Genomic DNA, 19,829 nt, shown 5'->3' on the forward strand with positions numbered 1-19,829 from the left:
TCTGCTTCGTGCCTCAGTTTCCCCAAACTGATAAAGCCCTCCAAGAGCTACAGACACAGAGCATTACCTAAGAGCAAGATATCCAGTAAAAATCTGATTTTAGCTAGATTTATGCCCTGTGCTTTTTCTTTTCCCAGGCGACCGAGGCCCAAAGGGAGAGAAGGGGGACCGAGGCGGCAGCACAGGTAAGCGCTCAGTTGCAGTTGTCTCCCCAGTGCTCCGGGCATGGTTTCGGTGGTGTTTGGAGGGGTTAGGAGCCTATGGGGGAAATAAATGCCTGCTGCAAAGTGGGCATGAAAGCAGTGGTCACTGCTGCGATGAGGCTGCTAAGCCCCGTGCTTGGGTTTCCCTGCCTGAGCAAGGAGGAGCCAGCAGGGAGGTGGGAGAGATGTCAGCAGTGTGCAAGGACCGAGGATGCTCGAGGAAAGTGGTCGTGATGTTAAGGCAGAGCCAAGCAGGGGAAGCATCTTGCTCTGCAGCCCCAGGATCCCTTGGTGTGACAAGACCCCGGCCAGGCTCTTGGGGCTGGACTGAGGATGCCTGAAGCTGGCCGGGAGTTTCTACTCCCCGCTTTTTCCCAGGGAACAAACAGGATCAAGCTCAGGGCTGAGCTCACCCACCCGTGCTGGCATTTTGCTGGCAAACAGCACCATCACCAACCTGGGGCCAGCCCAGAGCTGGCAGCAAGAGGAATGAGGGGCTGGAAGGATACGTCTCTTCCACCCATCACCCCATGGCAGGATTGGCCCGAGGAAGCATTTTTCCAGGGCTTAAAGACGGAAATGCGCATTTGGATGGAGGCACTTGGGCTACACTGTGCTGCCGACCACGGCCGTGCCCAGCTTTAGGGTTTCCTCTGGGGCCACGACTAACACGTGCCCACCGATCCCCAGCATTGGCCTCCTGGGCTGGCAAGCCAAGAAATGCCAGGGAATGAGCCTGGGGCTGGATCCTGCCCGCCCTCTGCTGCGCTGCGGCTATGCCATGCATGGAGCTTGTCCCCGAGATCCCTGGAGATGCTGATGGTTTCCTCCAAGCTTTGGATATCCCTCCTGCCTGCCCAGGGACATTCCTCCTTGGGGACATCCCTCCTGCCTCAGGTGCCCATGGAGGGGCTCCAGGTCCCTGCCACCAGCCACCACGACACCCAAACGGTGCCAAGCAAGAGCAGGGACGCGGCAGGGTTAGAAGGGGAGCAGCAGCAGAGGCAGCTGGGGAGGAGGGAGCACCACAGTGGGATGTACCAGCACCCCAGCGAGGACCGAGGACCCCAGCCCCCTCCAGCCACTGCTTGGTGGGCAAGCGCAGCTGGTTCCCATCCGCAAAGTACAAAGGATGGGTTATATCACTATTTAATTTCCTGGGATAGACATACCCCACATCTGCCCCCTGGAAACTTGACGTTTGCATCCATGTTCCCCAACCAAAGGGAGCGGTGCGGAGCAGGGGCAGCAGGAGAGGGTGGTGGGGAGCTCAGGGAGCTAGGGGCAGATGGTCTCCATTACGAAGGGGGAGATGATATCTCAGCCCAGCTGCAAAGAATCAGGCCCTTGTTTTCTCGGCCACCAGGAGTTATTTCCCCTCTTTCGCTTTTCCTTTCTTGTTTTGCTGTTTTTGGGGGATGGGTGGCAGGGAGGTCAAGGCGGTTGAAAGTAATTGCTGCAGCAAAACAAACGCACACGCACAGGATGATGCTTTCAGGGTTTATTGGAAAGGGAAGGGGCCGGGGAGCTGCTCCGAGACCGACAGGGCTGGGCCACTTTGCAGGCACGGGGTTGCTGCAGGCAGAGAGCACGGCTGGGATGCTCCTCTGGAGCTGCAGACCAGGAGGGCCCGTTCCTGGACAATTTTCTGGAGCACAACCCGCTTCGGTCCCGGTGCATCTCCCCACGGCTCCGCCAGCTCGCCGAGGCCAGGACCCGAGCACAGCCCCGACTCCAGCTGCAGCTTTTGCAGAGTCCCCCGGGCTCGTGGGCACGGAAACAGCCCCGGGCTGGGCTGGGCTGGGCTGGGGGGCTGCTATGGGCAGCTGGCACTGGTTTGGGAGGAGACTTCTGGGTTTTATTATCTTTTATTAGCCCTCTAAGCAATGCTTGTTAGAGGCTAAGTGGAAGGGTTGTGGCCAGGACTCATGCGGCTGAGCTCTGTGGCTTTATTAGCAGCCCTCACCCTGCTGATTAATGGGAACGTCCTGGTCGTGCCTGGATCTGTGCCCCGATTGCACATCTCTTCCCCTCCTCGGGGAAGCAGTCTTCGTCTTCCAGCGCTCACAGGCTCTGATGAGCATCCAGCGAAGGGCTGGGGTGAGGACAGACTCATAGGAGGGAGGAATGAGGGCTTTGGGATGAGCAACTGGTTTGGGTTGGAGCTATGGAGCTGGTCCTGGACAGGATGAGCAATGAGCTGATGTTGGATATAGGGAGCTGGTCCTGGATCATCAGTCACCTGCCTGTTCTCCAGGCACCAGGGAACGCGGGCAGCTTTGGAGGCAGAGCTGGATGGTTTCGCGGAGGGGATTATGCCTGGTGGGGGCCACCATGCCCCATTTAGCTGTTGCTTTGCCGTAGCCATCCCAGCCATGAGGTGACAGCACCCAGGGAAGGATCTCCTGCCCCGGGATGCTCCAGGGTGCAAGAGGGACAATGGTCCCGAGGCCACGGTGTTCCCTGGTGCCGGGAGAGCAAGCAGGCAAGGGGACCCCCCCCCCCCGGCTGCTGTGGTGCCGGTGGTTGGGGTCACCAAACACGCGGAGCCGGGAAGGTGACACTGCGTGGCTCGCCACCTCAACCCAAGTGGCGAAGGAGAAGTGCTGGACCCTGGGTTTCCCTGGCCACATCCCACCCTCCGCTTGCTCGCCTGGAGCAGGGAGGCTGGGCTGGCTCCCTAGCAGGGGACACCAGCACTGGACCCGGCACAAGCTTGGCTTGGTTGGAGCAGCTCTCCAGGCAGCGTCCGCAGCTCCGGAGCGCGTGTTCGACTCGGAAGAGTCGCTTCATCCAGCCCGCAGATGACACCATCCCTGGGGTGAGCCAAGGCAGCTGCCTCCGCGAAGATGCTCAATGGCTGGGAGGAGACATCCCACCCCAGAAGGCAGGGACTGGTCGAAGATGACGGCCGGCAGCGTCCCAAACGAGCCCCTCTGCTGAGATGTGATGCCACCCCTCCGGGTCCACGGCAGGGCTGTGAATAATATCAGTGGGATGGTTCAGGGACAGCAGGAGATGTTTCCTGGCTCCTTGGTGAACCTGATGCTCTGCCCAGATCCAGGAAAACATGCTCAGGGTTTCCAGACCCCTTCTTGAGCCTGACCCCGAGCGGGTCCTGGAAGTGGGAGATCGGCCGGTGCCGAGGCCAACAAGGACTGTGCTTTCTGGAGGTCACTGGAAGGGGTGGCCCTGTTCCCACTGGGAGCGAGCCAGGGAAAACCCAGAGCCTGAAACGCAAAGAAAACAAACTTTTGTGCAGGTCCCAGCCAGCCAGCAGTGCCAAAACCCGTTGCATCTCTGTGCAGCAGGTCCCAAATGCTGCTCTGGTCTCTAAATGTCCCATTAACCCTTCACCTCCCAGCACCAAGAGCCTGGGTCAGGTTGGGACACTGCTTCACCAACCTTGTGGTCACCAGCTTGGTTAGCCAAGGTGCCTGAAGATGCCTCAGCCAAGCACGGCTGCCTGTGACATCCCACCACCGCGGAGTTAAAGCAGATGTTCAACCAGTGTCAGATTTTACCCAGCGCTCGGCAGCTCCCTTGGCACCAGTCACCTCTTCGTGAGGTGGAGACCTTTTGGGTTCATCACTTGAGAAGCTGCCGTGGTCCATGTACCGGCAAATTCACAGACAAGAAGTTTTTGTTCCCTTTGACATTGCTGGGACTTTGGTGGCGGCTGTGGTTGTTGTGGTTTTGGTGGCATGGAAGCGGGGTGCAGCCCCCCAACCTCCTCTCCACCAGGGACCAGTATGGGATGTAGAGGATGAGCTGGATGGAGCGTTGATGGTCATCCAGGAGGAGATCTTGGTCTGCCTGGAAATGCTTCACACAGCAATCCAAAGCCCACTTATCTTCACATTTGAGAAGTAATATCCTTGAACATTTCTAATGGGAACGTGTGTTTTGATAGGGAAAAAAACCCCAAACCCAAATGCTGGCTTTGAGAAAATGTCTTTAAATAAAAATCTCTGAGCAGCTGCAATACAACCTTGTTTGGGGGAGCCCAGCTCCACCCTCGGCTGCCGTCCCAGCCCGCGGTGAGTCACGGAGCGAGCCCAGCTGCCTGACAGCGATTTTCTCCGTTTGACCCCTTTCTCATCCCAAATAATGGGATTTGTGGCATGTTCCTTTTGCTGGGTTTCCTTGGCTGGGGGTGGAGGGAGAACCGTTGTGGTTTGGTTTTGGTACTGAGCTCCTTGGTCATTCCTCTGTCAGATAAACCGCCAGCAGCACTTGCTTCTCCCTGGCTGAAGGATGAAGGGCAACCATGCTTGTGTCCCCTGGCAGGAGAGTGGTGATGGAGGGAGGAAGGTTGAGCAGCTGCAGAAAGGCAACTGGGAGCAGAGGGAGCAAAGCCACAGTGGGGAAGAGGCCAAGCCATGTCCGCCCACCCCAGTTTGGCATTTCGGACTGGCGTGAGCCTCCCCTCACTGTCCTCTCAAGCATGAAGTCAGGGTCCACCTGGGCAACCTAGACTCGGTCCAGGGTCCTGTCTTGAGGCTGGAAGAGTCTCCCAATCACCTGAGATTCCCTTTCTAGTCCCTTTTGGAAACTATTTGTGCCCCGGTTTTGCTGGCATCTTCCTTCTCCCGCAAGGTTGTTCAGATCTCTCTTCTCCTTGCAAGCCTGAGCCGTCTCCATTTGGTCTCACCTTGATGGCTTCAGGACCGATCCTTGCTCGGTGCCTGCCCTCTGTGCAGCACTTTCAGGTTTCCCATCTTGGCATGGCCATTGCAAGGCTCAGCCTCCTCCAACAAAACCCTGGGTTTGATGGGACCCCTCCAGCACCATACTCAACGCTGGTGGGATCTCTCCAGGTCTCCTGGAGGTGCATCACCCAGTGCTTTCTGCAGCCACGGGCACCCCGGGGAGGGCACAGGAGGTGGTCCGAGGCGGGCAAGGGGCAGCACTTGGAGATGCCACCATGTCCCCTCTGACCTCCCTCTCTCTTCCCGGCAGCAGCTGCCGAGGAGGGGATGATTCGGCTGGTCAACGGCTCCGGCTCCCACGAGGGACGGGTGGAGGTCTTCTACGACCGGCGTTGGGGCACAGTGTGCGACGACGGCTGGGACAAGAAGGATGGAGACGTGGTGTGCCGGATGCTGGGCTTCCGAGGCGCCGAGGAGGTGTACCGCATGGCCCGGTTCGGCCAAGGTAAGATCCCTCCACCTCTACCTCCACCTTGCCCAGCATCCATATCTAAGGCCAGCCCATAAAGAAACCAGAGACCCCCCAGAAATGAGCCTGGAGGCAGCCAGCATGTCCCCCACGAGCAAGGCATGGGCTGCGATGGCCCGAGAAGCTTCGGTCTGGCCCGCCATCAGTTTATTTAGCACGGCCAGCCCTGGGTGTCTGCAAATATTTTGGCGTTGGCTTGCAGGACCGCGTGCAAGCACATCACTGGCTCCGGCCCAGGCGGTTCCTTCCTCTGCTCCGGCTCCCTCGGCGTGCACACCCTGCCGCACGCTGACTCAGCACCGGAGAACCATCCCCAGGCTTGTTGTTTTTGAACGAACACTTTGGGTTTTTCAGCCGGATGTGACTTTTGAGATCTATTTTCTCTTTAGAATAACAAAAGAGAAAAAAAAAACCAACAAAAAGAAAAGCTTTTAAAAACATAGGGGAAATGTCAGGAACACTTTGGCGGGTGGAGGGGTGGCCTTTGGCCCCAAACCGTTGGGTTGGGGTGTTTCTGCCCAGGCCAGCTCCCCTTCCACGTAGGCTTTTTAACTCCTTGAGTTGCCTTCTCTGCAACTGCTCGGGGCTGCCACGGAGACGATGGATCCCACAAGCAGGTAGCCACCATGGCCATCATCTAGCCGAGACCACTCCAGTTGACCACACCTGCTCTGCGAGCGCAGCTGGACCCCTCCAAGGTTTGGTGTCCTTCACACCGGCCTTGGGAGACCTCAGAGCTTGTTTCACCACCATTGCCCTGGCTACCCACACCCAGGTTTCTTCCCCCTGTCTCCCACCCTCGTCTCCCACCACCCACCTAAGCTGCTACAGCCACTTGGGATTCTGGCACGCGCATCATCCAGAGCCTGTGTTGGGACATGGGCTTGACTTGGGCTGTCCCAACTGGGAAGAGCTGCTGCTCCTCCTCCTGTGGCTCCCTTGGCACGGCAATGAAAGCACCCAAATCCCCCCAGCCAGCAACTTGTGGATGCTCAGCAGATGCAGAGGTGCAGCCCCAAGGGTCCCGCCACATCACGGTGCCACCTTCGGACATCCTCGATGGGGCGGGAGGACCCCATCCGTTCCCCACGGAGCGTGGTACAGCCACTGCCTTGCCGCGGCCACAACCCGCTGCGTGCTGGTGGCCGGTGTCTCTCCTGGGGGCGTTTCCTCCAGGACAGGGATTGTGCATCTCCAGGGGCTCGGTAGCCCCCAAAATCTGGGGCTACCCCACTGCCATGTGCCAGACGGGCTGTGCTGCGCCCGTGCAGGCAGAGCGGGGGTCCGTGTTTGTGCGGGGGCAGATGGGGGGACTCATAGAATCATAGCTTGGGTTGGGTTGGAAGGGACCTGTGAAGACCTTCTAGTCCAACCCCAACCTGCCCTGAGCCCATGCTGACCCGGGTGAGAGGCTGGGATGCAAAGTGTAAAATTAGAGGAGCCAATATTTGTTCTTGCACGTGAGGTGTCCCAGCCAAATTGGGGCACTCAAATGTGGTTTTAAATGGGGTTCTTCTCCCCTTCAAGCATTCAGGTACAACACGATTGGACTAATCCCTAACATCCATATTACTAATTACTAATCATAGGAAAACTTTGGAAAGCAACTCTATTTTGCAGCTTTTTTGCTGCTTGTCTATTGATCCAGACGTCCCGAGAGCCAGTCTTGCTCGAGTTCCTGATCTATGGTACCAGATGATGCTGGCAGGGTCTCAAAGCTGTATCAGGGGGGCTATCAGGTGCTGCCGTTATCTTGGCTGTCCAGGGGCATCCTTCATCTCTGTGGACAGCTTGAAGCTTCCAAGAAGCAAAATCCTTACTTCTAGCACTTTAGTTTGTTTTACTTAAGCACGAAAAATGCAAAAATCTCCAGTAAAACTCCACTACCTCTTTACAGTGTATAATGTGAATTCATATATAATTTAACAAAATGAATACACGTTACTATAATCTTTATAATATAAAGATTATAAAGGATCGATATAATAGCTCGGGAAGGGAATTTTCATAACGGATGAAGCCTTTCGCTCAAGAATGGCGTGAATTCCGCTTTATCCTGGTGGTGCAGCGATGCACCTGCCCTTGGTTGGAAGGGATCCACCGAGGTGCCGGTACCGATGCCTGTGCCGATGCCGGTGCCCACCGACGTCGCTCACCGGGTCCCTGTTTTTGCAGGCACGGGGAGGATCTGGATGGACGACGTCTCCTGCAAGGGGACAGAGGAGAGCCTTCTGCGCTGCAGCTTCTCCAGCTGGGGCAAGACCAACTGTGGCCACGCCGAGGACGCCGGCGTCAAGTGCCTGACGCCGTGATGGGGGGATGACACCCCCCGCTCTGGCTGTGGGGTTCCGGGGGGCTTGGCCCGCCCTGCGAATCTCACTTGTGCTTCCCCAAATGGTTTTATTATTAGAGAAATAAATGCCTTTTTATTATTCTCTACTGTGGCGGCACAGCCATGCTTGGAAGGCGGGGGGGGGGGGGGGGGGGGGGGGGGCTGTTCAAAGAGCGGTGGGGATTCACGGGGGTCCGGGGGGATGCATGGGGGGGTCGTAAATACAGAGCCTGGGTCTGGCTCAGCCCTGGTTCAAGAAGCCCCTGAGTGCTGGGGGGGGGCGGGGTACAGAGCATCCTGGGGTGCCTGAGCACCAACCCCCACCCCATCCCCAGAGTCCCACCCCAAGGGCTTGGGGCTCCCCAGAAACATCCCTTCAAGGCCTTGGAGACCCCCCAGAGACCCCCCAAGGGCTTGGGGACCTCATGGAGACCCACCAAGGGCTGGACCCCAGGGTCACACACACACACACACACCCCCCCGCCATGGCCTGGGGGACCAGCAAAGACTTCCCCCCCCTCCCCGAAAAGGGGTTGGCAATGCCATGGAGACCCCACCAAGGGCCTGGGGACCCCTCAGAGACCCTCCCCCCCAGGCTGAGGACCCCCCAGAGACCCCCTCAGGGGCTCGGGGACCCTACATGGCCCCCCCAAGGGCTTGGGGACCCCCCAGAGACCCCCCCCCCCACCCCCCGGTGCCCTCTCCCATACCCCCCAAAGCCTCGGGGGCCCCCAACAGCCCCCTCCTCCCCCAAAAGCACTCGGGAGACCTTTGTGCCCCCCCCCCTCCCCCCCGGCTTGGGAGACCCAACTCAAGCCCCTCCCAGCCCACATAGGCCCCGCCCCCGCCGAGATTTGACTCCGCCCACCCACCCCCTCCGCGTTCCGCCGTGCTTTGTCCGCCCGCGGCCGCCGTAGCGGGGAGGAAGGGGCGGGGTTCCCGCGCGAAGGATTCAAACGGCTGCGGCAGGTAACGGCCCGGGCCCCCCCGGCCCCTGAGGTGGGACCCGGGAGGTCTCTGCACCCCCCCCCCCTCACCCCCGGAGATGGGACCCCAGCAGCCTTCTCCTGTCTCCCCCCCACCCTGGGACCCCCCCATCAGTCCCGGAGATGGCCCCAGCAGTCCTCCCCTGCCTGCCCCCCCACCCCGGGACCCCCCCATCAGTCCCGGAGATGGCCCCAGCAGTCCTCCCCTGCCTGCCCCCCCACCCCGGGACCCCCCCCTTCACCCCCAGCAGTCCTCCCCTGCCTGCCCCCCCACCCCGGGACCCCCCCCTTCACCCCCAGCAGTCCTCCCCTGCCTGCCCCCCCACCCCGGGACCCCCCCCTTCACCCCCAGCAGTCCTCCCCTGCCTGCTCCCCCCCCCGGGACCCCCCCCTTCACGCCCAGCAGTCCTCCCCTGCCTGCCCCCCCACCCTGGGACCCCCCCCCCTTCACCCCCAGCAGTCCTCTCCTGCTTGTCCCCCCACCCTGGGACCCCCCCCTTCACCCCCAGCAGTCCTGTCCTGCTTGCCCCCCCACCCTGGGACCCCCCCCCTTCACCCCCAGCAGTCCTCTCCTGCTTGCCCCCCCACCCTAGGACCCCCCCTTCACCCCCAGCAGTCCTCTCCTGCTTGCCCCCCCACCCTAGGACCCCCCCTTCACCCCCAGCAGTCCTCTCCTGCCTGCCCCCCACCGCCTTCACCCCAGAGGTGGGACCCTCAGTCCCACCCCCGCCGTGGTGCTGGCTGTGCTGAAGGCTGGGGCGGGGGGGGGCTGTTCTGATAGGGACAGCCTGGGGACGCCCCCCCCCCCGCCCCCGCCAGCTCCTTCCCTTTGTGCCACATCGGTTGCCAGTTCCCTTAGGGCACTGGTCCCAGACTCTTGCCTGACTTCAGAGCCCCCCCCACCCCTAGACCCGTTACGGGGTTCATTCCCCCTCTGCGAGCCGGCCCGGGGGGGGGGTCAGCCCCACCCGAGACACAGCGGTGACAAGCTGCGGGGTGACACGGGGGAAGGAGGGACCCCACGGAGCTGGGCGTGCTGGAAAGGACATCCCCGCTTCAGCTGTCAAACCCGCTTGCTGAGCAGCGCCGGGAGAAGCTAAATTAGCAGTTGGGAACTCCCAAAGGGTGTAATTCATGTTATTTTATGTCCTTTGATGTGCTGTCTTGGTATCTGTAATGCCGCTGCGTGGATTAGGGCTTGAGCACCGCACAGCTCGTCCTCCTGAGTGGTTCCCTCCAGCCTTTTTTGGGGTGGAGGTGTAATAAAGTCTCTCCTCTCTGCTGTAGGGATCAGGACAGTTTGCAGCAATGGAAGCCTTCAAGTCTCAAAACAGCCTGGCCCACAGGGAGAAATCTGGTGAGTCGCATTCGGGCACGAGCCCTAAATCTTGCCAGAGGGGCTGGCGGGAAAACAGAACGCTTTGGGGGCTCTGTGCTTTGCCACGGGGGTGGGGGGCAATGGATGTTAAACCAGCCTGTTGGGGTGGGTGTCGTGGTTTAACCCTGGTAGGCAGCTCAGCACCACTCAGCTGCTCGCTCGCTCCCCTCCCCGCCCCGGCAGGATGGGGGAGAGAATCAGAAGGGTAAAAGTGAGAAAACGCGGGAGCTGAGATAAAACCAGTTTAATCGGTAAAGCAAAAGCTGCATGCACAAGCAAAGCAAACTCAGGAGTCCATTCACCACTGCCCATCAGCAGGCAGGTGTGTTTGGCCATCCCCATCCTGCGTCACGGTGACTTGGGAAGACAATTGCCATTGTTCCAAACGTCTTCCCTTTCCTCCTCCTTCTCCCCAGCTTTATTGCTGAGTGTGACATCATATGGTCTGGGATATCCCTGTTGTCATTTGGGGTCAGCTGTCCCATCCGTGTCCACTCCCAACTCCTTGCACACCCCCAGCCAACTTGCTGGCAGAGCAGTGTGAGAAGCAGAAAAGGCCTTGATGCTGTGCAGGCACTGCTCAGCAATAACTAAACTGTCCCTGCGTTGTTATCAATGCCATTTTCATCACAAATCCAAAACCCAGCCCCATACAAAATGCTGTGGAGAAAATTAATTATATCCCAGTCAAACCCAGTTATGGTTGCTGAGCCCAGAGAGTAGATACGAACCAAAAAGCTGCGTCTAAGATGAGGCTTGAGTATAAAACATTGCACAGCACTTTACAGAGAGCTGTCCTGGGTGAGAAACCTAACGAGGGTGGTAGTGACAGCTCGGTGGGACTGGAGTTCGAATTTGGTAAGATACTGGGGGGAAAGGCGGTTTGGAAAGGAGCTCTTCTAAAAATCCAAGCTCCTTCTGCATATAGCACAGCGCATACGGCGGAATCATAAGTGTGATTTGTAATAAGAGCATCAGAGCTCCCAGTGAGAAGCTGCTGCTTGCTGTTTGATCTGCAGTATGGAGTCATTTGTGAGGCTGGGTTTCTCTTTTCTTTTTAGATGGGGGCGCAGTTTCTGTCACCATCCCAGCCTCTCCCTTCATGCAGAAGCTTGGATACGGCACTGGGGTCAACGTCTACTTGATGAAAAGGTACGTGTGAGAGCGCAGGCATGAGGTGCTGCTTGGGAACAGGGCTTGGCATTTTTTTTCCTCTAGAATAATATAGGGGATGGAAAGTGCTGCCATCACCGACCTTCTGATGCTGCCTGCACCCCTTCAAATGGGCACTTGAGTCGAGGAAGGGGTGTGGGATTTCCAGCTGTCTTGTGTGTGCTGGAGGTATTGGTGCTGGGAAGGAGCCCATCGTTCTGGTATGAGCCCATCGTTCTGGGATAATTCCATCAGCCTTTCCCTGACCTGGAATTCAGGCATTTGGGGTCTGTTCCTGGCTCTCCTGTGGCCTGCTGGGCAAGCTGCGTTCCTCCCCGAGCCTCAGCTCCTCCACCTGAAAATGAAAATCCGTACAAATCTTCTTTTCTAAAATGCTTGAAAATTCAATGGAGGAGCACTGTATATGGGCAAAGCATTACTATGTGCCTTTGTGGTGTGTGTACTAGCAAACTTTAGTTTATTTTAGCATTGTTCTTTATTAATTCCACAAAATAAAGGCAGGAGCTCTCCAGAATAGCTCCTCAGTGACCTGTGTGAGCTTTAACCATGGTGCCACTTATGAACGGAGTGGTTCTGAGATGTGTGGGTTTTCCCATGCAGATCTCCCAGAGGTTTGTCTCGCTCCCCTTGGGCTGTGAAGAAAATTAATTCCAAATGCAACAGGAGCCAGCAGAGCATCTATCAGCAGAGACTGAATGAAGAAGCCAAGATCTTGAAAAACCTCCAGCACCCCAACATCGTGGGTAAGTTTCCAGCACAGCCTGTGTTGCTTCAATTGCAAACCAAGCTGTTGGAGCTGACTCTGGAGCCAGCTGATGGGACATGAGGCTGCTGCAGGGTTTCTCTGCCCTCCCTGGCTCTGGGTTCCTCTCGCACCGAGGGCTATGGGTTACAGACCTCCCCAACTGGCTCTGGAAGTCTGGAGCCCCGGGGTGTGGTGGCTGGGAGGATGCACAGGGGAAGGATCGCTGCGTGCTTGCCCCAACCTTATGCTTAGAAGATGGGTTGCCAGGCTGCCTGCGCCTTTGGTTGGGCCCACTGTGGACCTTATTAAATCAACTTAGTCTTGCCCTGTGTGATGGGGACTTAGAAGTGCTCCTGGGCTGCCGGGGCAGCACGGTTGGTGGCAGAAGACGGCCCTTGGTGCTTCGTTGCCTGTTGAGATCGGCGTTGGTCACTGAGAGGTGGTTATCTGGGTAAGTTACCCTACAGAAACGGTTACGGTGGGACTCACAGGCCGCTGGTGTGCTAGGGCGGCCCTGGGAGCTGAGAGGTGCCTTGCTGCCAGCTTTGTGCTGCGGGGCAGCTCTGGCATGAGAGCTGTGGGTTGGTTCTGGAGAAACCACTGTCCACCCCAGGGCTGGGCCAGCACCACAGCTTTAGCTTATGGCCTCAGGGAAGGGAGAGACGACTGTAAAGTTGCAGAGGACAGGCAATATGTTAGTGATATTTGGGATGGCTTCTGTGTGTGGAATAAGACTCCGGGTCTCACCCTGATGACACACCTTTGTGAGTGAAAATTGAGGCTCTGTGAGACTCTTGGCTCTCAATGGTAGGAATGTTTTGAGAAGCTGCTTTAGTCTGTGTTTAATTTCTGATCTTATCTTGTCTAAAATCTCTCCTGCCAGTCAGAACAGCAGCTTTCTCTGACTTTATCCTCTTATTTGTGCTTTAAACTATCTCGTTGTGGTCCCTTGTGTTAGAAATCCTGCATGCAAGGAATTTTGTTTGTATCCTTAAAATGGCATGTCTTGCTTCTGGCAGGAAATTAAGAGCAAAGATAGTCTTGACCTTTCACACTGCAAGCATTTCACTGCTTTTTTGTAAAAGGTGCTGTAAATCACGAGCAGGATAAGACTTTTGTTATGCCATTATGCAAGACTTTGCCATTTATAACTCCACCTGAAGAATATTGTTTGCAGACAGGAGTAAAACATGGAGGAGGAAAGATTACGTGGCGTTAGTCTTAACCTTGTGAAATGGCCCCTGTGAGATGGGGGCTTGGCTTTCCCAAACACACCACCACCACACACCCCCCCCCCGCCCTTTGTCTTGCTTCTGTGGCCCCTCATCTTTGCAACTGGGAACGTCTGTTCTGCAGATCTGTTGCCGCTGTCCTCCCTCCCTTCTCCTGGTTCTCTGTCCCGCAAAGATTTGGGTAAACCTCCCTGACCCTGGCACAGGGTGCAAAGCTGACCTGGGAAGCAACAGGGGGGTGTCTGTGTGCCCTCCTGGAGGAGGGAGCCCCTTTACCTCGACAAGGTTTGTGGCTCATGCCCACGCAGGTCTCCACAGACATTCCTGTGGCTTCACCTTGCCATGTAAAGCCGCAAGCCAGGTCCCCCCGGCATGTGAATTTGTTTGGGGTTGGTCGGAGCCACTGGCAAGCACCTGGGTAGCAGCCCCAAATGCTCTGGCTCCATTGGACTGGCAAGCACGCAGAAACTGCTTCGGCTCTCTAACAAATCAGTCTTTGTTGGAAGGTTACCGTGCGTTTACTGAGGCCAATGATGGAAGCATGTGTCTGGCCATGGAGTATGGAGGAGAAAAATCTCTCAATGACTTAATTGAAGAAAGAAGTGCAGAACGGTTGGGCCCTTTCCCTGCTGCCACGATTTTCAAAGTTGCCTTGAGCATGGCGAGGGGGCTGAAGGTATGTTTAATATTAACCATAGCTGTTCTGTGTGGAATCATATACACTGGTGACACTGGAAAAATAAACTAATTTGGTGTGTGAGGGCCGTGCCGGCAGATGGAGAGCAGATGCTGTGACACTTCGTATAAGGCCTTGGTGGGTGGTTTTTTTACCGGGGTGCTGTACAGACTCAGGTGAAAAACCGAGCCCTGAAGCTTGAGATTGAAGTAATATAAAAGGGAATGCAATGGAGTTTTTGTCACGAATGTCCTGCTGCCCTCCCCTGGGACTACCTGCTGTCCCTGCTCACTAGCCAGCTGGCTGCTGGTTCCTGCATCCTTATTGCTGCACCAGGCAGCTGCAGGAAGCTGGTCTTGGCAGTGAAAATGGTTAGCTGATGTCCGTGGCTGCCAGCTGGTGCCGCTTGTGTACCTCCTCTCACCAAGCTGCAGTAACCACTGCTGCGCTGAGGTTGCTTTTAGGGAAAAAAGGAGGGAATGGAGACTCAGCGGTGCTCTGTCTGAACACGGCATGGCTTCTGAGCCTCCCCCTGGGCTATGCCAGTGGTCCTGGTAAAGCACAGGCTGACCTGGCCATGGCAGCAAGTCCTGTGCTATTGCTGCTGGGGAGACGCAGCTCTGAGCTCCTGGGATAAAGCAGATGTGTGCTTGGCCATCAGCTAATACCCGGGCTTCACACCCACTCTCAAGTACTTGTTGCTAGAGGCGCTTCTTGCAGTCTTTCACTAAAAGGCAACCATAGGCCTCCAAAACTAGGCTGGGTGGAACAATCTGCCCTGTTTTGTACATGTTACAGGTACCCATCCTCGAGGTTTTAAGGCTAAATTTGTTAAACATTAAGAAGTTGGTGCTTTGCTGTCTAAATGGCTCTTCCTGCCTCTCCATGGCTGTATCTGTGAGTAGGTGTTAATGACTCCTCTCTGCCGCTTAGTATCTTCACAATGATAAGAAGCTGCTCCACGGAGATATCAAGTCTTCAAACGTGGTCGTTAAAGGTGACTTTGAAGCCATCAAGATCTGTGATGTGGGAGTGTCCCTGCCCCTGGATGAGAACATGACTGGTAGGTCGGGCTGCGGGAAAGGGGACCTGAATGCATGGTGGCTGCCAGAGTTTGGCTCCGGGAGCAGAGCGAACACACCCCTCCGTGTCCTCAGAGGGAAGGACTGGCTCGTGGTTTGCAGCATGTGCAGGTGAAGGGGATCTTCGGAAGGTCCAGCATTAATTCTCCAGACTTGTGACATCTGTTTTGTGCCCTTCCATGCTCACGCATTCACTCCCATGGGCAGGAATGCCATTGTACACAGGATGCTGGATCAGGCCCTGCTGGACCCTGTTGAGATGCTCTTGCCAGAGAATTAAGTAAATGAATCTTTCTCGTAGGGCTAGAAGGACGCACAAGCCAACTGTGAGCATTATAAAGACTTCATGTAAATGAGAAGCAGATGTCTAATGGCGTCGTGGCTTGGCTGTGAACAGCAGGAATGTGTTTGGGTTAATTACAAGAATGCTTTTCTCCACTGCTTTACACAGCGCTTGGGCCTGCGACAGCCTCATAATTTATAAAGCTGCTCTATTACGTTTTTATTAGTAGCTGTTGCCTTTTATAAGGAGCAAGAGAGCTGGAGGCAGCGCCCCAGCGTAATCTCCTGGAGAGGAGTGTGGTTAAAGTATCAGTTTCTGGGCTGGTTTAACAGGAAGAAATCCTCTCCACCCAGCCCTGATTTTGGCTTTGCCTCCTCATGGTCTTGAGGAGACGACTGGCACCCACCAACAGCGACGGTGCTGGGTCCCTGTCTGTGTGGTAGCCAAGGATTAAAGCACAACAACCCGTGAAGTGTTGAGGGATTTTGGCATTCGCTTCTTGTTACAGGCTGGGCTTTGAAGATCAGCCCTCCAAGAGAACAAGTTTCTTGAACAGCTGAGATTTGCTGACAGCTCGGGAATTTGCTAGGGAGAGCTGGGTGGAAATGTGGCACTCTCCTCTGGGGAGTGGGGCCTGTAATTGAGAAAGGGATATAAGGGATCAAGTCAGAGCTGATTTTTCTCTTCGTTGGGCTGAGAGCTGATCACTTCAACTCTCCCAAGGCTAATTAAGATCAAGGAGGCATTAAATTGAACAAAGTGGTGAGAACTTGGTTTGGGCTGGAGTAAAGAAAACAGGAGGACTGCATGGCTGGCAGGAGGCACTGTGTGGTGGAGGCTGACAGAGCCTCGTGAGGACCAGGGTCAGGTTGGCTTTGTCCCCTGGTGTTGTCTAGGCAAGGTGCCCTGTGACTGCTGTCACATCTCTCCTGCTTCCCCAGCAGGGGCCAAGCTGAGGAAGGGAGAAACCTGGGTAAAACACAGGCAATTTCTCACTTCTTCATTGTGGGGTGTCTTACAGCAGGATTAAGCTACAGAGCACAGCTCTGGCCTTCTGTTCTGTCCATGCTCTGCGTGGCCTCGGATGCTCCACTGTGAAATCTCCTCACAGAGGTTTCTCCGCAGTCCCCAATGCACATTGCCAGGCCTGTGGAGGAGAAGCATGAGCCCCGGTGGGTCTGGCACTGCTGCAGAGCAAGCCGCAGGATACAGGGGCTTTGAGACTACACAGATACGAATGAAAAATAGGTTCAGGCCCCTAAAAGATCCTGCCCTATGGCTTCAGCACACCTGAGCTAACTGACAGGCTAAATCCCTGCTGTGTGATGAGCTGTGACTGTGTCTTAGTGTCTGCAAGTCCCAGCAGGCACTGAAGCTGTGGTGTTTCCTTCCAGTGAGTGACCCAGAGATGTACTACATCGGCACTGAGCCCTGGAAGCCCAAGGAAGCCCTGCAGGATGATGGTGTGATCACCGACAAGGCTGACATCTTCCCTTTTGGGCTGACTCTCTGGGAAATGATGACCCTCTCTGTGCCCCACCTCAACCTGGACGACAACCCTGATGATGAAGGTTTGTTTCTATACCTTGCTGGTGAGCAACTTCTGCTCCTAGAAATGCTTTCCTCTCTTAGTAGGATTGATATCTGCAGCATGTGTTAGTACCCCCAAAATGCTGGGTCTCCCAGAGATGCCATCCAAGGGGCTTGCAAGCGTGTGTCTGTGCCTGCTGCATCTCCCAGCCCTGCCTCTCTTCACGGGGAGTTCAGTGGGGAGTTTGCTGCAGCACCGAGGTGCTCGGCACTACCCCAAGGCTGCTCTGCAGCGGGTGCTTGCCGGCTTCCTCCAGTGTTTGTGCAGAGGCCTGGGCTGCTTTCAACTTCGTTTGGCTTAACTCCACCATAAGAAGTTGATAAATGATGGTAACTAATCATTGCAAACCAGTGCTCTTTAAGTGCTCCAGCTGTTTGTCTAACAGCTGGATAAAGCTCTTTGAAATTCAGATGCCCATCAGCGCAGTTTGGTAAGCTTGAAAGATGTCCCCAAGAGCCCTGCAGTGTGCTCGGCTGTCCTCCGGCTCCATCCCATGTCCTCTGCTGTCATGGCAGTGTAGGAGCAATCTGTCAGGCTGTAGCTGTGTGGTGGATGCTGTTGAGATACCACCAAAATGAGGCAGCCAGAAAATCTTAAAATGACATTGTGCTTGAAATAGTACACAAAAATATTTGAGGCAGCTGAGCCTTTTTGGAAAAGGGAAGCTAAAGAAAGTGTGCTGTGCCCAGGTTAAGGGTGCTCAGGGCTGTACCCAGGCTGCCAAACACCTGCACATCTCTGACAAAGCACAGGAGAAGCAGGGCTTTGTCACAGAATCATTTAGGTTGGAAAGGACCCTTAAGATCTAGTCCAACCGTTAACCTAGCACTGCCCAGTCCACCACTAAACCATGTCCCTAAGCACCATGTCTACATGTCTTTTAAATATCCCCAGAGATGGTGACTCAACCACTTCCCTGGGCAGCCTGTTCCAGTGCTTGACAACTCTTTCAGTGAAGAAATTTTTCCTAATATCCAATCTAAACCTCCCCTGGTGCAACTTGAGGCTGTTTCCTTTTGTCCTTTTGTTATCTGGGAGAAGAGACTGGCCCCCACCTGGCTACAACCTCCTTTCAGTTAGTTGTAGAGAGTGATAACGTCTCCCCTCAGCCTCCTTTTCTCCAGGTTAACAACCCCAGTTCCTCAGCCGCTCCTCATAAGCTCTAGACCCTTCACCAGCTTTGTTGCCCTTCTCTGGATATGCTCCAGCACCTCATCTTTCTTGCAGTGAGGGGCCCAAACTGAACACAGTATTCAAGGTGTGGCCTCACCAGTGCTGAGTATGGGGGAAACAATCACTTCCCTGCTCCTGCTGGCCACACTATTTCTGATACAAGCCAGGATGCTGTTGGCCTTCTTGGCCACCCTGTTGTTCAGAGTTACACCGAGCAGCCAAGGCAGGGAGTGGATGGGATGGGCAGGGGCTCTTAACGGCTGCCTGCAGGCAGATCTGTGCCCTGGAGTGATACAAAGCTAAGAATCCTATGGGCTGTGCTGGGAAAACTCTTGCTTCAGCCTTTGCGCTGGCACGGACCTGCAGGCTGGCTTGTGTTTTCTGACTCGGTCTCTAGGCAGCCAGGGGATTTTTCCTCACTCTCCTGCTCTCAGTGTCTCCTGGCTGCAGAGCTTTTTCCCAGCCAGCTCTGCAGGGGTGACTCAGAGTTATTCTCCTGGGAGAAAGGGGGTAGATAGAGCTTCAAAATAAGTGATTTAAGTCAAAGTAATGATGTATCCTAGACAGTAATTAGGGATAACAAAGGAATAGCAAAGCTGAGATGAAGGTCACAGCCCACCACAGCCCTGCAAGGCAGGACTTGGGGGTACTGGTGGATGAAAGCTGGATGTGACCCGGCAATGTGCGTTCGCAGCCCAGAAAGCCACCTGTGTCCTGGGCTGCATCCCAAGCAGCGTGGCCAGCAGGTCGAGGGAGGGGATTCTGCCCCTCTGCTCCCATCGGGCGAGACCCCACCTGGAGTCCTGCGTCCAGCTCTGGGGTCCTCAGCACAGGAAAGACATGGACCTGTTGGCACGGGTCCAGAGGAGGTCACAAAGATGATCTGAGGGTTGGAACACCTCTACTATGAGGACAGGGGCTCTGAGCAACCTGGTCTAGTTGAAGATGTTCCTGCTCATGGCAGGGGGACAACTAGATGAACTTGAAATGTCCCTTCCCACCCAAACCATCCTGTGATGCATGAGGGGCAGCCAGGGAGCAAAGCCCCATGACCCAAGGGAGCAGCGCAGTTTCCAGCACCCTTCCCAACACCTTTGCTACTTTCTTGTGCAGATGAATCTTTTGATGAAGACTGCTTCGATGAGGAAGCATATTATGCAGCCCTGGGAACCCGCCCAGCCCTCAACATGGAGGAACTGGACTCATCCTACCAGCACATGATCGACCTTTTTTCTGTCTGCACCAGTGAGGACCCCAAGAAGCGTCCCTCAGCTGCATGCATTGTGGAAGCACTGGAGGCAAGTCTGCCCCAGGAGTAAAAGCATCCAAGCCCCCATACCCATGCTGTGGGTGCAGGAGCTGAGGGATTGAACTTAGAAGAGTAAGGCTGCTCTTGCAGCATTTAGCCTTCTAGTATGTGAAACCTGCTCTGTGTACTTAAAAACTAGAGCTTAAACTCATTGAACTCTAACCCCTGGTTTAAGGGCATGCCTGAGGTGACTAGGGCTTGCTCTGCTTCTAGAGCAATCCTCTTGCACCTGCACTTGTTCCTAAATAAGCTACATGCTCTGTGCAACAGTTTTGCTTTTAGTTGTCATGTTACAGCTGTTTTAAAACCCTTCCCTCTCTCTTTGTGTTGAATTAACAACAGCTTAGTGACTGAGATGTTAGAAATACATTTTTTTTTTTTCTTAATCTCGATGTGAAAGTGGTGGGTTTTTCCTCCAAGGAGCATGTGTGTCTGGCCAGGTATGTGCGAGCATTGGTGGGGGTTCTCCTGTAAAAGTACTTGTG

At 55.6% G+C, this 19,829-nt stretch overlaps 2 protein-coding genes across 4 annotated transcripts in view; both read left to right on the forward strand.

Annotated features, from left to right (window-relative positions):
• Positions 1-7,801, forward strand: part of SCARA5 (scavenger receptor class A member 5) — a 37,319-nt gene extending 29,518 nt beyond the window's left edge. For both annotated transcript variants that reach the window (XM_049819074.1, XM_049819075.1), the window contains exons 7-9: positions 138-185; positions 5,166-5,360; positions 7,560-7,801. In XM_049819074.1, the coding sequence (XP_049675031.1) occupies positions 138-185; positions 5,166-5,360; positions 7,560-7,696 (380 nt within the window). In that variant the 3' untranslated portion in view covers positions 7,697-7,801. The remainder of the gene's footprint in view (positions 1-137; positions 186-5,165; positions 5,361-7,559) is intronic.
• Positions 7,802-8,616: 815 nt separating this feature from the next.
• PBK (PDZ binding kinase) lies at positions 8,617-19,725 on the forward strand. Of its 2 annotated transcripts, none has more exons than XM_049819081.1 (8): positions 8,617-8,685; positions 9,990-10,059; positions 11,142-11,232; positions 11,854-11,996; positions 13,737-13,906; positions 14,840-14,969; positions 16,666-16,842; positions 19,149-19,725. In XM_049819081.1, the coding sequence occupies exons 2-8, from the start codon at positions 10,011-10,013 to the stop codon at positions 19,352-19,354; spliced, it is 966 nt and encodes a 321-aa protein (XP_049675038.1). In that variant the 5' UTR covers positions 8,617-8,685; positions 9,990-10,010; the 3' UTR covers positions 19,355-19,725. The 2 variants fall into 2 exon arrangements, with proteins under 2 accessions (XP_049675038.1, XP_049675039.1); XM_049819082.1 differs by lacking the exon at positions 8,617-8,685 and adding an exon at positions 8,715-8,729.
• Positions 19,726-19,829: the final 104 nt, after the last annotated feature.

This window comes from Accipiter gentilis, chromosome 16 (assembly GCF_929443795.1).
Source record: "Accipiter gentilis chromosome 16, bAccGen1.1, whole genome shotgun sequence".
NCBI classification, from domain to species: Eukaryota; Metazoa; Chordata; class Aves; order Accipitriformes; family Accipitridae; genus Astur; species Astur gentilis.